The sequence below is a fragment of the Vombatus ursinus genome, unplaced genomic scaffold (assembly GCF_900497805.2).
Source record: "Vombatus ursinus unplaced genomic scaffold, bare-nosed wombat genome assembly UNPS02015406.1, whole genome shotgun sequence".
Taxonomy (NCBI): Eukaryota; Metazoa; Chordata; class Mammalia; order Diprotodontia; family Vombatidae; genus Vombatus; species Vombatus ursinus.
Genome location: NW_020955184.1, coordinates 4215211 through 4231568, shown reverse-complemented (window position 1 = coordinate 4231568; position 16358 = coordinate 4215211). Strand labels below are relative to the sequence as shown.

At 38.7% G+C, this 16358-nt stretch overlaps 1 protein-coding gene across 1 annotated transcript in view; it reads left to right on the top strand.

The window, feature by feature from the left end:
• Window positions 1–14618, top strand: part of FAM177A1 (family with sequence similarity 177 member A1) — a 48521-nt gene extending 33903 nt beyond the window's left edge. Inside the window, 2 exon segments of the mRNA XM_027847449.1 lie at window positions 690–787; window positions 14376–14618. Coding sequence (XP_027703250.1) covers window positions 690–787; window positions 14376–14597 — 320 coding nt within the window. The 3' untranslated portion in view covers window positions 14598–14618.
• The last annotated feature ends 1740 nt before the right edge of the window (window positions 14619–16358 follow it).

The following is a 16358-nucleotide window of genomic DNA, read 5'->3' as shown; positions in this document are numbered from 1 at the left end:
CCACCTCTCATTTCTAGTTATAAAGTCCTAAGGATTTAATCCCCATCTACTCCCTCCTTTCTGTTTGGTACTGACAGCAGTCTAGTATAGGTCCTTATTACCACCCAACTAGACTGTATAGCAACAGCCCCTTAATATAATTTCCTGCCTATACTCTCCCCATTCCACCCATCTTTCACACTGCTGCCAAACAAATTTTCCTTAAATATAAATCTAATCTTGCCTGGGCCTTAGTCTCCTAATCTATAAAATAAAGGTGCTAAGCTAAATGATCAAAGGTTTCTTTTAGCTTGAAGTCATGTGATCCATGCTATTTCTCTGCTCAAACGTGTTCCCTATTACTTAGGGAACATTGCAGCCAAAATGGATTGCTAGTTATCCCTGGAAAAACATTTTCTCCTACCTAGTATTCCTTCCTCGTCCCTCCACTTACTGAATCCCTACCCATCCTCTAAATAAAAACTCAAGTGCTACCTCTTCCAATTACCTTGTATTAAGGTTATTCATATTAGAAAATAAATTCCATGTGGGTAGAGTTGTCCTATTTAAGCTTTTTACTTTTCTTCCCACCTAATTTGCTACTCTGTGTGCAGTCAATAATTAGTAAATGTTTGTTGAATTAAAAATTAAGTACTGTAAGTTCAAGTTTTTATTTAGAATTCTTTATTATTTTAACTTTGTACCCTCAGTGTGTGACTTTCTTGGAGAGAAGATTGCATCACTTCTGGGTATCAGCACCCCTAAGTACCAGTATGCCATTGATGAATATTACCGGATGAAGAAAGAGGTGTGTCTCTCTTTACTGGTTATATTTTTTTTTACCCAAGGTTTATATGAACATAAATTAACTTACCTATTTAACCTATATTTTACCAAAAGGCATCTCACTTGCACTAGGAACTTTATCCTAAAGTTATTGATTTCTTTTTCAGACCCAGACCTATGTTTTCATGCTTTGACCAGAATTTCACTCTGAACTATTCAGAATCTATTCTGTGATTTATAGCCATCACAGGAGCTTGGAGGATATTTACATAAAGCTCTAAGCTTACTAGGCACCATTTCCTCTCTTGAACTGGCCTCTGAATGGTCTAAAGTTTGCCCTTCTCTGATATACATGTAAGGAAGCAGCATAATATAGAAGAGAAGAGCGTTGTCATTGAAATGAAAGACATGGCCTTGAATTCTGCCTTTGATACTTACTAGTTATGTAACCAGAGACAAGTCACTTGACTTTGCCACGCTCTATGCTTTTCTTCTTGCTGTTTCTTACATATGGTACTACGTATTTGTACAGGCTGTCTCCTCTACACCCCCACCCCCCAGCCTGGAATGCACTTTTTCCTCACCTGTGCTTTTTGCATTCCTTGCTTCTTTCAAACTGAGCTTAAATGTCATCTTATATATGAAGCCTTTTCTGATCCCTGTTCCCAAGCTGCTAGTGTCCCTCCCAATTACTTTGTATTTATATTGTATATAATTATATGTGTATATATTGTCTCCTCTGATGAAATGTAAGCTATTTTAGGGGAGAGACTGCTTCATTTTTATGTTTGTATCATTAGCACCTGTCGTGGTTCCTAGTACATGGTAAGTACTTTGTTGATTGACCTCTCTGAAGCTCATTCTCTTCATCTGTAAAATAGGGATAAAAATATCTATAATATTTACCTCACAGGATTGTTGTGAGGCTTAAATAAATTAATTAATGCAAAGTGCTTTGCAAACCTTAAAGTGTTATATTAATGCCAATTGTTATTAGTTTACTTTATATATAAACTTTATGAAGGAATCAGAATATTTTTATTATTCAATGAAAGTCTGAAATACTGTACCACTAGCACAAAAATGCTATCATTTCAAAAGAGTTAGTAGTTTTGCTTATGAGATACTATAAGATAGGGAACACTTAATTGAGAGTCAGGGAAGCTAGCTCCAGCAGTGAATCCAGTCATGATCAAGTTATTTAAATTTTTCTGACTCAGTTTCTCCATTCTTTAATACTTTGAATCTATGATATCATGGAGATAGCAAACTTTCTGGGCCTTCTTATCCAGCTTATAGGCAGCTAGGTGACACAGGGGATAAACAGCTGGACTTGGATTAAGGAAGACCATACTTTAAATCCAGCATCAGACACTTACCAATTGTGTGACTCTGGGCAAGCCATTTATCAACTTTATTCTCTCAATAATCCTGTGAGATAGGTGCTATTATTATCCCCATTTTACAGTTGAGGAAACAAGTTGATAAATAAAAGTGAGATAACATATACAAGGCTTTGCAAACCGTAAAGCACTATATAAATACCAGCTTTATATCCTTCTGTTCTTCCTCCTCCTTCCCTAGTTCTTGTTTATGTCTGCAAATCCATAGAGTGCTTAAATACATTGGAAATGGAATGGAAATCAATGATACTAAGATTGGTCCATCTGTTATCTTCATCCATAAAATATCAATCTTTTTGACTTATCTTTATTTCACTAGGATAAGGACAGATTTTATGGTAATAATTGTTATATATTATGACATTTGAGTTTAATTGATATAAAAGTAGAAATTTTCTACATAAAAATTCAGATTTGGACCTATACTTGCCCTATAACTTGTTGTTCAGTAGTTTCAGTCGTGACTGACTCTTCATGACCCATTTGGGGTTTTCTTGACAAGATACTGGAGTGATTTGCCATTTCCTTCTCCACCTCATTTTACAGATGAGGAAACTGAGGCAAAGAAAGTTAAGTGAATTGCCTGGGGTCACCTAGCTAGTAAGTAACTAAGTCCAGATTTGAACTCAGGTCTTCCTGACTTCTCTGTCTACTTCAACACCTAGCTAACCGCCCTATAACTGCTCACATTTATATTGCACCTTAGGGTTTAGAAATTATGAGATAGGACTCAGGTGTGGGGAATCTGCAGCCTTGAGGTCACATGTGGCCTTTTAGGTTCTTTGTATCTAGGCCTTTTGACCGAGTCCAAGTTTTACAGAACAAATCCTTTTATTAAGAGAATTTGTTCTGTGAAGTTTGGATTCATTACATTCATATACCAGAACTTGGTCAGCCATTCCTCAGTTGATAGGCATCCCCTCAGTTTCCTATTCTTGGCCACCACAAAAAGAGCTGCTATAAATATTTTTGTACATGTGGGTCCTTTTCCCATTTGTATGATCTCTTTGGGATACAACCCTAGAAGTGGTATTGCTGGGTCAAAGGGTATGCCCAGTTTTATAACCCTTTGGGCATAGTTCCAAATTACTCTCCAGAATGGTTGGATCAGTTCACAACACCACCAACAATGCATTAGTGTTCCAGTTTTCCCACATCTTCTCTAGCATTCATTGTTTTCCTGTTTTAGGTGTAATGGTACCTCAGAGTTGTTTTGATTTACATTTCTCTAATCAATAGTGATTTAGAGCATTTTTTCATATGACTATAGATAGCTTTAATTTGTACATCTTAAAACTGCCTGTTCGTATTCTTTGACCATTTATCAATTGGGGAATGACTTGTATTCTTATAAATTTGACTCAGTTCTCTGTATATTTTAGAAATGAGGCCTTTATCAGAGACACTGATTATAAAAATTCTTTCCCCATTTTCTGCTTCCCTCCTAATCTTGGTTGCATTGGCTTTGTGCAAAAACTTTGCAATTTAATAATAATTAAAATTACCCATTTTGCATTTCCATAATGTTCTCTAGTCTTACTTAATTCTTTAATAATACACTGCTGTATTCAAATTGGACTACTTTTCGTTTCCTAAAAATGCTTTATTCTCTTTTCCCTTTGTGAGTGATATTCTTTTCTCATGAGATGTTTTCTTCCTTCTCACACCTTTCTTTTTTCAAAATACTAACTAATTTTTTCAGTTCTTTTCTACCCACCTCGCCCCTGCTATCATCTTCAGGGACTGCAGTTTTCATGTTGCTGACCTTACAAACAACCTCTTATCTTAACCAGTTTGAGAGTAGAGCATGCTTTTTTTGGGAGGAGAAGGGAGTTTTGTGTTCCTAGCACCTCTGTCTTTTTCCTATTAGATCTAGAAGTTGACATGGACTCCTTCGATCCCATTATTGTTTAAAATTGCTCCCCCTCTCAAATTTTGAATTCTTCAGCCATAATTACATCCCTGCTTTTATATTTCTTCTGTTTTGTCATTCACTGACAAACTTATTCTTCATCCATATTGAGAATTTGAACCTTTCTATTCTTCTAATCTGTCTTTAGCTCTAGTGTTTTTTGCTGTGGCAAGTAGGTTCTTTAAGTTTAAGTTTCTCTCTATATAAAATTGGGGCAGCCAGGTGGCTCAGTGGATAGAGTGCTGGGCCTGGAGTCAGGAAGACTTATCTTCCTGAGTTCAGATACAGCATCACACACTTACTGGTTGTGTGATCCTGGGCAAGTCACTTAACCCTTTTTGCCTCGGTTTTCTCATTTGTAAGATGAACCGGAGAAGGACCACTACAGTGTCTTTGTCAAGAAAACCCCAAATGGATTCATGGAATCGAACATGACAGAACAACTGAACAATATCTGAAATATATAAAAATTGAAAGCATAGTACTTTTTTCTACATACCTTGTAGAAGTATTATAAGGACAATGCTTTTGTTGTTGTTTTGCCATTTTCTTCTCCAGTTCATTTACAGATAAGGAAACCGAAGCAGACAGAGCTAAGTGATTTTCTCAAGGTTACACAGTAAGTTTTTGATTCCGGATTTGAATTCCAGTGTTCCTGACTCCAGGCCTGGCACTCAATCCACTGCGCCACCTAGCTGCCCCCCTAAAAATGTTATTGCTAGTCTAAAATTCTTCTGCTCTGCCTTTCATCTGCCTATTCTCAGCCCTGGATAACTGCCCTGCCCCCTCTCCCTCTTTACCCTTCACTACATGGTTCTATATTGGTGAATGTTTCAGGAGAAATCCATGAAATAAATTTCATTTCATTTACAATAAATGTAATGTAGTTTAACCTCAACTAGGCTCTTCCTATTGCCTTTTAGTCAACTCTTATTGATATCTTATGTCAGTACCTACAATAATTCATCCAAATCTTTTCCTTTCCCTTTACGTACCAGCAGTTCCTCTTTTTACACTCAAAATTGATTTCCTTGTCTTCTGCTTTACTAAGAGAAGATCAAGGAACTTTGTTGTAAGATTTCTTAACTTCATACTTCAGCATTAAACTCTTTACAATATCAATCAGAATTACAGAGTTGGAAGGAATCTCAGAGATCTATTTTGTCTAACATCCTTCTGAAAATTACTGAAAATGAATACCTATCTAAGCTCCAGTACTACATTGTGAAAAACCTTTTGTACATTTTGAACTGGATATTTCTTAGACATCTCAAGCTCAACATATCCAAATTCCTCATATTATCATTTAACATATCCTCATGATTTTTTCCCACAGTGTCCCACAGTTTCATATTTTTCTATTTTTAGGGAAAGCATTACCATTAGTTTTAGTTCTCAATCTTGGTGTCATCCTTGATGATTTGTTTTCTGTCACTACCCATTTCCAATCAGTTGCCAGATCTTATCACTCAGTATCTATTGTATCTTTCTGTTTCTTCATACTCATGCAGTCAAAAAGGCCATCATCATCTCTCATCTCCATTAGCCTCCCTAATTAGTTTTCCTGCCTCAGAACTCTTTTCTTTCCAATCCATCGTTAACACCGTGCCAAAATGATTTTTCTAAAGTACAGATCTGACCATATTACCTAATAAATTCCAATATTTTCTAATACCTGTAGGATCAATTATAAACTCCTGCATTTGGGCATATACAGTCCTTCATAACCTTTCTAGATTTATTAATTAAATTAAAATAGATTAATCCTTTTAATGCACAACTAGCTTTATTACATTTCTTCTTATATGACATTTCATCCACCATCTGTCTCTCTGCACTAGCTATCCCTAATGCCTGAAATATACTCCTTTCTCACTTCCACTTCTTATACTTTTCTGTTTCCTTCACAACCCCATTCAAACATTACCTTGATCCCCCTGACTGTTAATCCTTTCTCCTCAAAATTATCTTGTTGCTGTGATGATCAAATGAGATGATAATTATAAAGTGCTTAGCACAGTGCCAGGCACTTAGTATGTACTTAATAAATGCTTGATTTCTTCCTTCTTTCCTCCAGTCTGTGTTAATGATGATTCTTCTCCTTCCCTCTACATGGGAAGGAGGCCAAACCTTCTGCATGTTCCTTTGGATCCCTCCCCTTGCTTTCTTTTCTTTTTTCTTTTTTTTTTTGAGGCAGTTGGGGTTAAGTGAGTTGCCCAAGGTCACACAGCTAGTAAGTGTCAAGTCTGGTCAATTGAACTCAGGTCCTCCTGACTCCAAGCCCTGTGCTCTATCATCAGCTAGCTGCCCCCTTCTCTTGCTTTCTTCAAGAGAATTCTTTCTGTCATTCTTCCCTCCCACCCAACCCTCACTGTTAATCTTTACCTATCTTATGGTTCCTTCCCTACTGCTATCAAAAATGTTGAAATCTCCCTATCCTTACATAAATTTTCTAGACCCTCAAGACCATCCCCTCAAGCTATTGTCCTGTGTCTCGACTCATTGCTTCCACTTCTCTCACTCTCTTCTAAATCTTCTGTAATCTGATTTCCAACCTCTTCAAACAAAAGAAATTACCAAATAACTGCCAAATCTGATGATCTTTTCTCAGTCTTTATCTTTCTTGACACCTTTGTCATTTCTGACTGCTTTCTTCTCTTAGATCCTCCTCTTACCTACCAGTCTGATTTTCTTATACTGCAGGTCTGACCGTATTACTTCCCTTTTCCTCAGTAAACTCCAGTGGCTGTCTGTCACCTCCACGATCAAATATAAAATTCTCTGTTTTGCTTTTAGAGCCCTTCATAATGGGGCTTTACCTTTCCAGTCTTCTTACACTTTACTCCCCTCTGATGACACTGGCCTCCTTGCACTTTCTCAAAGAAATATGACATTCGATCTCCCAATTTTATGCATCTTTACTGGTTGTCCCCTTTGACCTCCTGGCTTCCTTGAAATCTCGGCTAAAATATCACCTTCTGTAGGAAGACTTTCTTGGTCCTTGTTAATGCTTGTGCCTGCTGAGATTACCTCCAAATTATCCTTTATGTAACTTGTTTGTACATTGTTGTTTTCACGTTGTCTTTGTCATTAGATTGTGAGGTTTTTGAAGGCAGGGACTGTTTTTGCCTTTTTTTGTATCTCTTTCACAAATCCCAGTACACAAATGTTTGTTGAATTGGATACTCTCTCCTTTCTGTGTTTCAGTGATGCTGCTCTCTCCTGGTTCTCCTACTTGTTCTTTTTCAGATCTTTTGTTGTTGTTGGCTTATCATTTCATATTACACCATAATTGTGGACATTCCCCCAAAGCTGTCTTGGGCCCTCTTCCTTCTTTACACTTTCTTTATTGGTGACCTCTCTAAATTCCTTGGATTTAATCACCTCTGTGCAGATTACTCCCAGATTATATATCCTGCCCTAGTCTTTCTCCCAAATTCTCTATTGCATCACAGTTGTCTGTTGAACATTTCTGACTAGATAAACTGGAGACGCTTTAAATTCAACATGTTCATTTATAGAGTTCTTGTTTCCTCTCATTTCCTTCTCCTTTTCCTATACCTTTCCCCCACCAAAACTCTTCATCTCTTCTTTTTTTTCTCTCTCTTTCTCTCAGAATTTGACTAAGAAAAGGAGATAAAGGATGGTATATCTCAATCAGGTATAATGGTCAGGGTTTTTTAAGGAAGAGGAGACTGTGAATTTGTAGGTAGCATGAAAAAATTCAATAGAAGGGAAAGACTGAAGATTAGAGAGGTTGGGGCCAGGGTGGAGGGAGGGATCCAAGGCACATGTGGAGTGTTTGACCTTGATGAGAAGGGTCACCTCTTCATCAGACTAAAGGAGGAAAATTGGGGATGCCCTCAAGGGTTTGTGAGATTAGGCATAGAAGAAGAGTTTCCATTTTTTTTTTGGTGAAATATTTGAGTTCCACAGTTGAGAAGGGGAGGGGAGGGAGTGTTGTGGAAGGCACAAGGAGGGAAGACAGAATTTGGAAACATCTGTTGTGGAAGGTGGAAAGAGTAAAAGGATTGCTACAGTGAGGACCTGATTAGGATGGACACATTTGTAATGAACCCAGTCCAAATAATTGTGTATTTGACATCCTCCACTTCAGCAGCATGTGATGAAGAACAGAGGAGGTAGATGGTGGGTATAACCCAGGGTTGAAGTTTGTCAAGGTATAAGACAAGGGTGCAAGGGATTCCAGAGTGGAGGATAGTTTCAAGTTGAACTGGTTCACTAAGAGGTCAAGATTAGGAAGAGGGCCAAGTTAGGCTGTGGCCTAACCAAGTACTGGAGAGTAGAAGGTTGAAAGTCACAATGAGGTAACTTTAAAACAGAGGTAGTAAGGCATAGGAGTTACGGTTGGGTGATAATGGAAGAAAGTGGAACATTTTCGGGTAATGGTGAAGGAGTCCATGAGGGCGGAGTTACAGTGGAAAAAGGGAGACTGAGCCAGGCACCAAGCATATAACATTGGGTAATAAATTTGGAGAGAGTGAATTTTAAAGGAAAGGAGAGACTACTGAATAATATTTGTTGAGAGAGTCTGGAAGTGGCAATGGAGAACAAAGTTTATTCTAGCTCCCCTTCTGGAACCAACAGGAATGCAGTGAGATGCAGAAGATGGAAGGAGCATGAAAGAGGTAAAAAAAAAAAAAAATCAAGGGAAATCTCTTAATTGTGAATTCCAAAGGTCCCAGTGGAAGGGGCAGCTCAGATATGGTGACAGTGCAGTAGGTGTGAGGTAGATGGGTATGAGAGCAAGAGCTGCAGAGCTTAGAGAGCAGGAGTTTGTTCCTCAGCAGAAATTGGTAGAGTAGGAAGTAGAGAGATCGTTAACATTCAGGAATGACTCCACACATTATCAATGGATGAGAGGAGCTTTGATAATGAAGGCTAGTGGGTACGGTGTTCTCACTGTGGTCTGATCTTGCCTATTGGCTTTGGCTGAAGGGCAGGAGTAGCAAGTTGGCCTGTTGTATTTTACGTTCTTTCTTTCATTTTACATTGTTTCTTTCCTTGATAAGCACTTGAAGAAAGGTACTGTTTTACTTTTGTCTTTGAATATAATGGCTGCTAAGTGTTGGATTTGGAATCAGGAGGATTCAATTCTATTTCAGATGCTTACTACTACCTCTTTCACCCAGGGCACATCACTTAACCTAATTTTCTTCAATTTCCTTATCTGGCCTCCCCAAACCTGAATGTACACCATGAATGATTTTGATCAGCCTGCAGAACTTAGGAGACAAAAACATGAGGAAATGTGCCAAGAAGCAGAGAGAATAGCTTGTCAGAGAAATGATGATAATGAAGAGGCTGGGGACAGCTCAAATCCAGCCTCGGACCAAACACTTGACACTTACTAGCCGTATGACCCTGGGCAAGTCACTTAATCCCAATTGCCTAAAAAAAAAAGAAGAAGAAGAAGAAGAAGAAGAGGCTGCTAGGGAACATCACCATAGAGCCCCCAAATTCTCCTTATCACATAAAAATATAAATGAAAGATTAATGCAATTCCTTTTTTAAAAAAGTATAAAATGAAGATGGGACAGCAAAGTGGGGCAATGGATAGAGTGCCAAGCCTGGGGTCAGGAAGTCTCATCTCTCTGAGTTAAAATCTGGTCTCAGACACTAGCTGTATGACCTTAGGCAAGTCACTTAACCCTCAGTTTCTGTAACTGTAAAATGAACTAGAGAAGGAAATGGCAAATCACTGTTTGCCTATCTTTTGCAAATCTTTGCCAAGAAAACCCCAAATGGGGTCACAAAGAGTTGGACAAGACTGAAAAAGTACTGAACAACCACCAAAAAAAGATGATGATAATAGCACCTACTGCACTGGGCTGTTGTGAGGATCAAATGAGATAACTTAAAGACTTAAAGAGTCTTAAAGCACTCTTTAAATGCTAGCTATTGTTATTGTTAGCAGGTACTTAATTAAATGTTTTGATTACCTTCGTTTTTGTTTGAAGACTTCCAAAGTAAAGGAGCCCACATCTCCAGAGCCAGCCTATTCCACCTTTGGTTAATTGTTTATTGGGATTTTGTTCCTTATCTTATGCCTAACTTTGCTTCTTTGTAATCTCCACCTGTTGCGCCAAAGTTCTGCTTCCTGGGGCCAAGTAGAAGTCTAATACTCTTCCATATGGCAGCCTTTCTAATACTTGAAGATGGGTATCATACCCCCCTATTTTCATCTCCCTATTATCTTACCTTGGTTCCTTGAACCCATGGTTCCAGTGAAGAGGGTGGGGGTTTTTGGGGTGCTCTTAGATGCACAGAGGCACCCCAAGATCGTGGGGAAAAGCCCAAATCACGGCGCAAATCTGCCTGAATGAATTCAACTCAGATCTCCTTCCAACCAGAGAAAAAGTTTATTAAAAATATAGCATATAGGCCAGACTCCAAAGGAACCCAGACATCAGTGATCTAAATGGGGTTTAAGGTGGTCAGGTGAGGCAGTCTAGAAAGCTCAGCGTCTGAGTCGGGGCTGGAGCTAAGGTGGTCAGGCCAGGTGACACCTGTTACCAGCGGGCATGGGGTCTCATCCTCTAGGGGCATGAGAAATTCCCAGCATCTGAGTGGGGGCTGGGGCGGATAGGCCACGTGATGCCCGTGAGGACAGGCGGGCATGAGGGGTCTCAGCTTCTAGGCTTGAGAACAGCTCAGAATCAGAATGGGGGGAAAGGTGAGTCTTAAGTACAGACTGGGGGAGGGGCCATGCAGTTTGGAGTGACAGGAGGAGGGGTCTAGGGAGATCTGGATGGGGGTGGGCAGCAAGCTGGGGCAAAGGGAACACTGGCACCTAGCTAGGATTAAGGGTGAGAATGGCCAAAGGCGACAGGAAGGTGAAACAATGGGAAAGCCCAGTTGAAGGGGGGAGGTGAGCCATTTGGAAAAGGGTCCAGGTGAGAATTTCCACAGACAATGAGAATAGGTAATGAAGGGAGCTGGAAGGGGAAGTTTGCTTTCAAAGGGCTTTCAAAGGGCTTTTAAAGGGAAATAAGGCAGTTTCTAAAACTTTAAGGGTTTTGTGGGACCGGTAAAGGATACTGAAGCCACGTTCTTTTTAGGGGCCGGGGAGGAAAAGATGTCAAAGAGAGATAAGTGAGTCTAAAAGTTTTAAGGTTTTTCTGGGTAGGTAAACCTCTTCACCAGTAATCTCTTTCTTTTCACTAGTTCTTTTCCATCTGTCTATAAGCCTTCCCATTCATTTTCCAAAAAAAAAAAAAAAACCTCAAAACACATTTGATACACCATTGAACATTCTATTAGGGACACTTTCCATCTACTCCGTTTACCTTTTATTTACTGGTTATGTATACACACACATTGAAGGTAGAGACTTTTTAATTTTTCTGTCTATCCCCAGTGCTTCACACAGTGCCTATAAATGCTTAATAAATTATTATTGATTTATTCTTAGCACTCTCCACCAAACTTCTTCAAAAAAAATTACATTTAATTCTTCTTACAAATTATTCACCTAATGACTTACAAACATCCCCACCATTCTACAAAAATGACTTGCCTTTTCCCAGCACTTCTCAATCAATCATATGTAGTATTTAAGTTGATCACTTTCTCCTCATTCATATTCTGTCCTCCCTTGATTTCTGTGATATATTTGTGAAGAGGTTTACCTTTGCCCTTTTTCCATTTTGCCCCTTTTCAAAAGGAATTTGGCTCCTTGTTTACAATTCCCAGAAAAACCTTAAAACTTTTAGATTCCTTGTAGACTCACTTATCTCTCTTTGACATCTTTCCTCCCTGGCCCTGAAAAGAACCTGACTCTTGTTTGTCTCTTTTTCTCTCTTTGAAAGCCTTAGCCTTACCTTTTAAGCTTATTGAAATGCACTTTCCTTCCTGACCCCAAAAAGAACCTGGCTTCTGTTTTCTCTCTTTATCTCCATTTGAAAGCAAACTTCCCCCTCTTTCAGCTCCCTTCATTATCTATTCTCATTGTTTATTACCTTCCAAACAGACCCAACCAACCCCCCCTTCCTCTGGCCACCCTTAATCCTAGCTAGGCGCCACGCAGTCCAGGACCCAGGAGTTCTGTTCACCCCAGCTTACTAGCCACTCCCATCCAGATCTCCCTAGGCCCTGCCTCCCCTCACTCCAAACTGCTTGGCCACTCCTAGACCCCTCCCCTAGTATTAAGTTTCACCCCAGCCCCCATTCAGACGCTGGGAATTTGTCATGCCCCTAGAGGCTGAGACCCTCATGCCAGCTCGTCCTCACAGGCATCACCTGGCCTGACCACCTTAGCCCCCAGCCCCCACTCAGATGCTGAGCTTTCTTCATGCCCAAGAGGCTGAGACTGCCTCATGCTGCTCGTCCTTACGAGCCTCACCTGACCACCTTAACCTCCCATTTAGATCACTGATGTTTGGGTTCCTTTGGAGTCTGGCCTATATGCTTTATCTTAAACAAACTTTTTCTGTGGCTGGAAGAAGATCTGGGTCGAATTCTTTCAGGCAGATCTGCGCTGCAATCTGGGCTTTTTCCCGTGACCTTGAGGTGCCTCTGTGCATCTAGGAGCACCCCAAACCCCCCCCTTCATTTGGTCCTAGTTCTTTTTCTCCTTCTCTAACTGCTCTTTCAGTCTCCTTAACTTCTTGTCCTTTAAGGCAAGTGTTTCACTAGGTTCTCTCCTTGGCCTTCTCTCATCTCTATATTCTTAATTTTACAATCTCATTCCTATGAAATCACCCTAACCTGACAATTGATGGTTCCTTATTCTGTATTGCCATTGCTGCTGACTAGCTCTTCCTAGCTAGTCTTTTCCTAGCTTCTTCCTAGCTCTAGTCTTTTATTATCATTTGTTTACAAGAGTGTTGCTACTGCCACTCACATGAGAAAAGTATGTTCAGAATTTTCCCTACAAAACTGAATCCCCTTTGATTCCAGTTCCTGACATGTAACTTGTCACAGGACACTATACCCAAGATTCCTTGGTCTTTGGGGTTTTTTTTGTTTTTTTAATGTCTCCAAATTATTCGTTTCTCTCCCTTACCCCTCTTATCCAGCTATTTACCAAATGCTATCAATTGCTTTTTATAATCTCTGGAATATGTCCCCTTCCTACTTCATATTGCTGTCCTAGAGTACATATGTGTCCTCTTCAGTTACTGCTAGATTATTCTTCCTTGTGTATAAGTCCGATTATTTTACTCCCATGTATCATTAGTACTCTCTCACATACCAGATGAAGTCCAGTGTCCGTAGCCTAGCTTTCAGTACTCTTCACTATCTAGAAACAAACCTGTCTTTCTAGTCATTTCTCCTCCTCCTACCGTTCATATTCACCATGCTCCAGACATCCTAGATTCCATCAAACATTGTTTTTCATATTTGTTCATGTCATTCTCTTACATGCTCATGGAGAGATAGGTATATATAGAAGTATACACAGAATAATCACAAAAAAATAGAAAGTGGTTAACTACAAAGTAGTTTGGGAGGGAGGACAGTAGCAGCCAAAAGTGAGAATCAGAAAGGCTTCATGTAGGATAGTACTTGGACTGTCTTGAAGAAAGGAATACTGTAAGGCAGAAGTGAGGAAGAAAGGTATTTACAGTCCTCTGTTAGAAAAACAGAGGCCAGTTTGGCCAGATTAAAGAGTGTGGAATAATGTCTAAGGAGGTTGGGCCAAGGTTGTGAAAAAGTTTTAAAAGCTAAACAGAAATTTATATTTGAAACTAGAAGCAATAGGGAGTCTGTGGAGTGGATTGAAACTTGCCCTGAACCAAGCTGGGAATTTCCATTTGTAGGAAAGGAACAAACATTTATTAATCAATTACTATGTGCCTAGCACTGTGCTAAACGCTTTACAAATATTATCTCATTTGATCCTGACAACAATCCTGAAGGTAGTTGCTATTATTATCCATGTTTTATGGTTGAGGGAAACTGAGAAAAGTGAATGACTTGCCCAGGGTCACACAGCTAAAATCTTGGGAGGTCCTTTAACCTCACATAACATTTTTTATCTTTCTTACACAAATGTGACTACATGAATGTTTGTGTCATATCCCCTGGACTAAGACTATTCCATGAGGGTAGTGTCTATGTTGCCTGGCCCAATGCTTTGCATGTAGGATTGCTAAATGAATTCTCCAAGGCCCAGCTTAAATATTCCCTGCTCTAAAGTACCTTTCTAGATAACAGCTGAAGTAATTTCTCTTTCTAATCCATGTGACAGTTTTTATTCATGACCTACTTGGTTAAGAGAAAACATCTCACCATTAAATTTCCATGCATTTAATTTTATCTCTTTTTAGGAGGAAGAGGAAGAAGAAGAAAATCGATTATCTGAAGAGGCAGAAAAACAGTATCAGGAGCAGCAGAAGCAGCTCCAGAGTGACTCCGTTGTTCAGACAGACCAGCCAGAAGCCGTGGCATCAAATTCTTTTGTTAACCTCAATTTTGAAATGGATGGAGACTGTAAAGTAACTATGGAAAATAAACAAAGTCTAACCCCTGTTAGCCGTAACTTAGAATAAAATGACTTGGTAAAATTCAAACTCCAGGGTTTTTTTTTTTAACTTAAGGAAACTTAAGGTAAACTTACTTATATTTAAAATTTTGTTGAAAGGGGCAATTACCCTTCAATAGCTCTAGAGTGTCTCTTAAAGAATCCAAAGTCTATCCTAGTAAACAGCAGTTTTCTTTCAAACAGACTACAGGCATAAGAAAACTAGGCTGAAGCTTAAATCTCCTATATAAGCAGTAAAAGATCTTTTGTCTAAATGTCAGAATGAAAACATGTCATTTTATGTCTGACACTGGGCAAGGTATGGTGCATTAAACTAATATTTCTAAATTTTTGAAACAAAACAGGATTTTTTAAAATATTATATCCATGTTTATATTAACTCTGGCTATATACTATTAGAGTGAATTTCCTCAGCACCTAAAATTTGATCTTAGAACAAGATGGAAACCATTTTTTTCTTGTTAGTTTAGAAAAATTCATATTCATTAGTCATGGAAAATAATGTTTTGGTTAGAGTGAAACTGTTCGTTTCCATTCTTCCCAAATTAGCTTTTAAGATAAGAGTAATTTCAGCTTGTTTAAACCTCCTTAATCTTGACTTTTTCTTAATAGTGGAATTAGGGACTAAATCAAATTTTGACTCATTTTCAGTTTTAACTGAATAATTTACAATGAGCATATGCTCAAATTAAAAGCATATAAAAATTGCTCAGAAAGATTCCTACTTTTGCCTTTTTTTTTTGCCTTTATCATTCTTCATTTTCTAGTAGATAAAATGAAGTGATCAATACCCATCACCCACCATGTTATTTGCAAACCTTATGGGCATACGTCACTTTTGAAAATGTGCTCAAATGTACATAAATCAGTATGGGTATGGTGGTAAAGTGGTGGTCTTTGTAACTTCAAGCATTACAAGGGTAGGAAAGAACACAAGTGGTATGTTTTAGAAGACTGCATTTAAAAACCAGTTAAGATCACACACAAAAAAAAATGACCAAAGCTTTCAGAAAGGAGGGATAATTGTTAAGAAGATATCTAAACAAAATTAACTGAACATTCAATCTTCGATTTCAGTAAGTGTGTACATTCAAAACAACTTTAATGTAGATCTCTTAAATCTGCTGTGAAAACCTGCTGTTCGTTGTTGTTTGGTCCTTTTTAGTTGTGTCCAACTCTTTTTGACCCCATTTGGAGTTTTCTTGGCAAAGATACTGGTTTACCATTTCCTTCTCCAGCTCATTTTTCAGTTGAGGAAACTGAGGCAAACAAAATCAAGTGACCTGCCCAGGGTCACACAGGTAGTGGTAGTGTCTGAGGCCAGATTTGAATTCAGGAAGAGGATTCTGACTCTATCCACTCCAACCACCTAGCTGCCCCTCTTTCCTGATGTGTTGGCACAAAGCATACGCTTGAGTTACAATTTAAAAAAGAAATCTGAAGAAGGAATCAAATTTTTAATCCCTATTTTCAAATTGTCCTCAGTTTGCATCTTTTTAAAGTAGGTTTTTTTTAATGGAATAAATATGGAGAAATCAAGATTTGATATCTAAACCCTTTCCCCCAAGCCTTTTACCATTTTATAATTTATAAACCTCTAAAAAGCTTCGATTGTAGGCAAAATAATTTTCCAAAAGCATGCTGATAGCAGATAAGTGGTACTTTCTCTTCCAGTTGATAGTTCACTGCTTGAAGCATTAACTTTATATTTAACAGTTCCTTTCTTTCAAAAATAAATTTTCCATTGAAGTCCTGGTTGTAGGGTAGT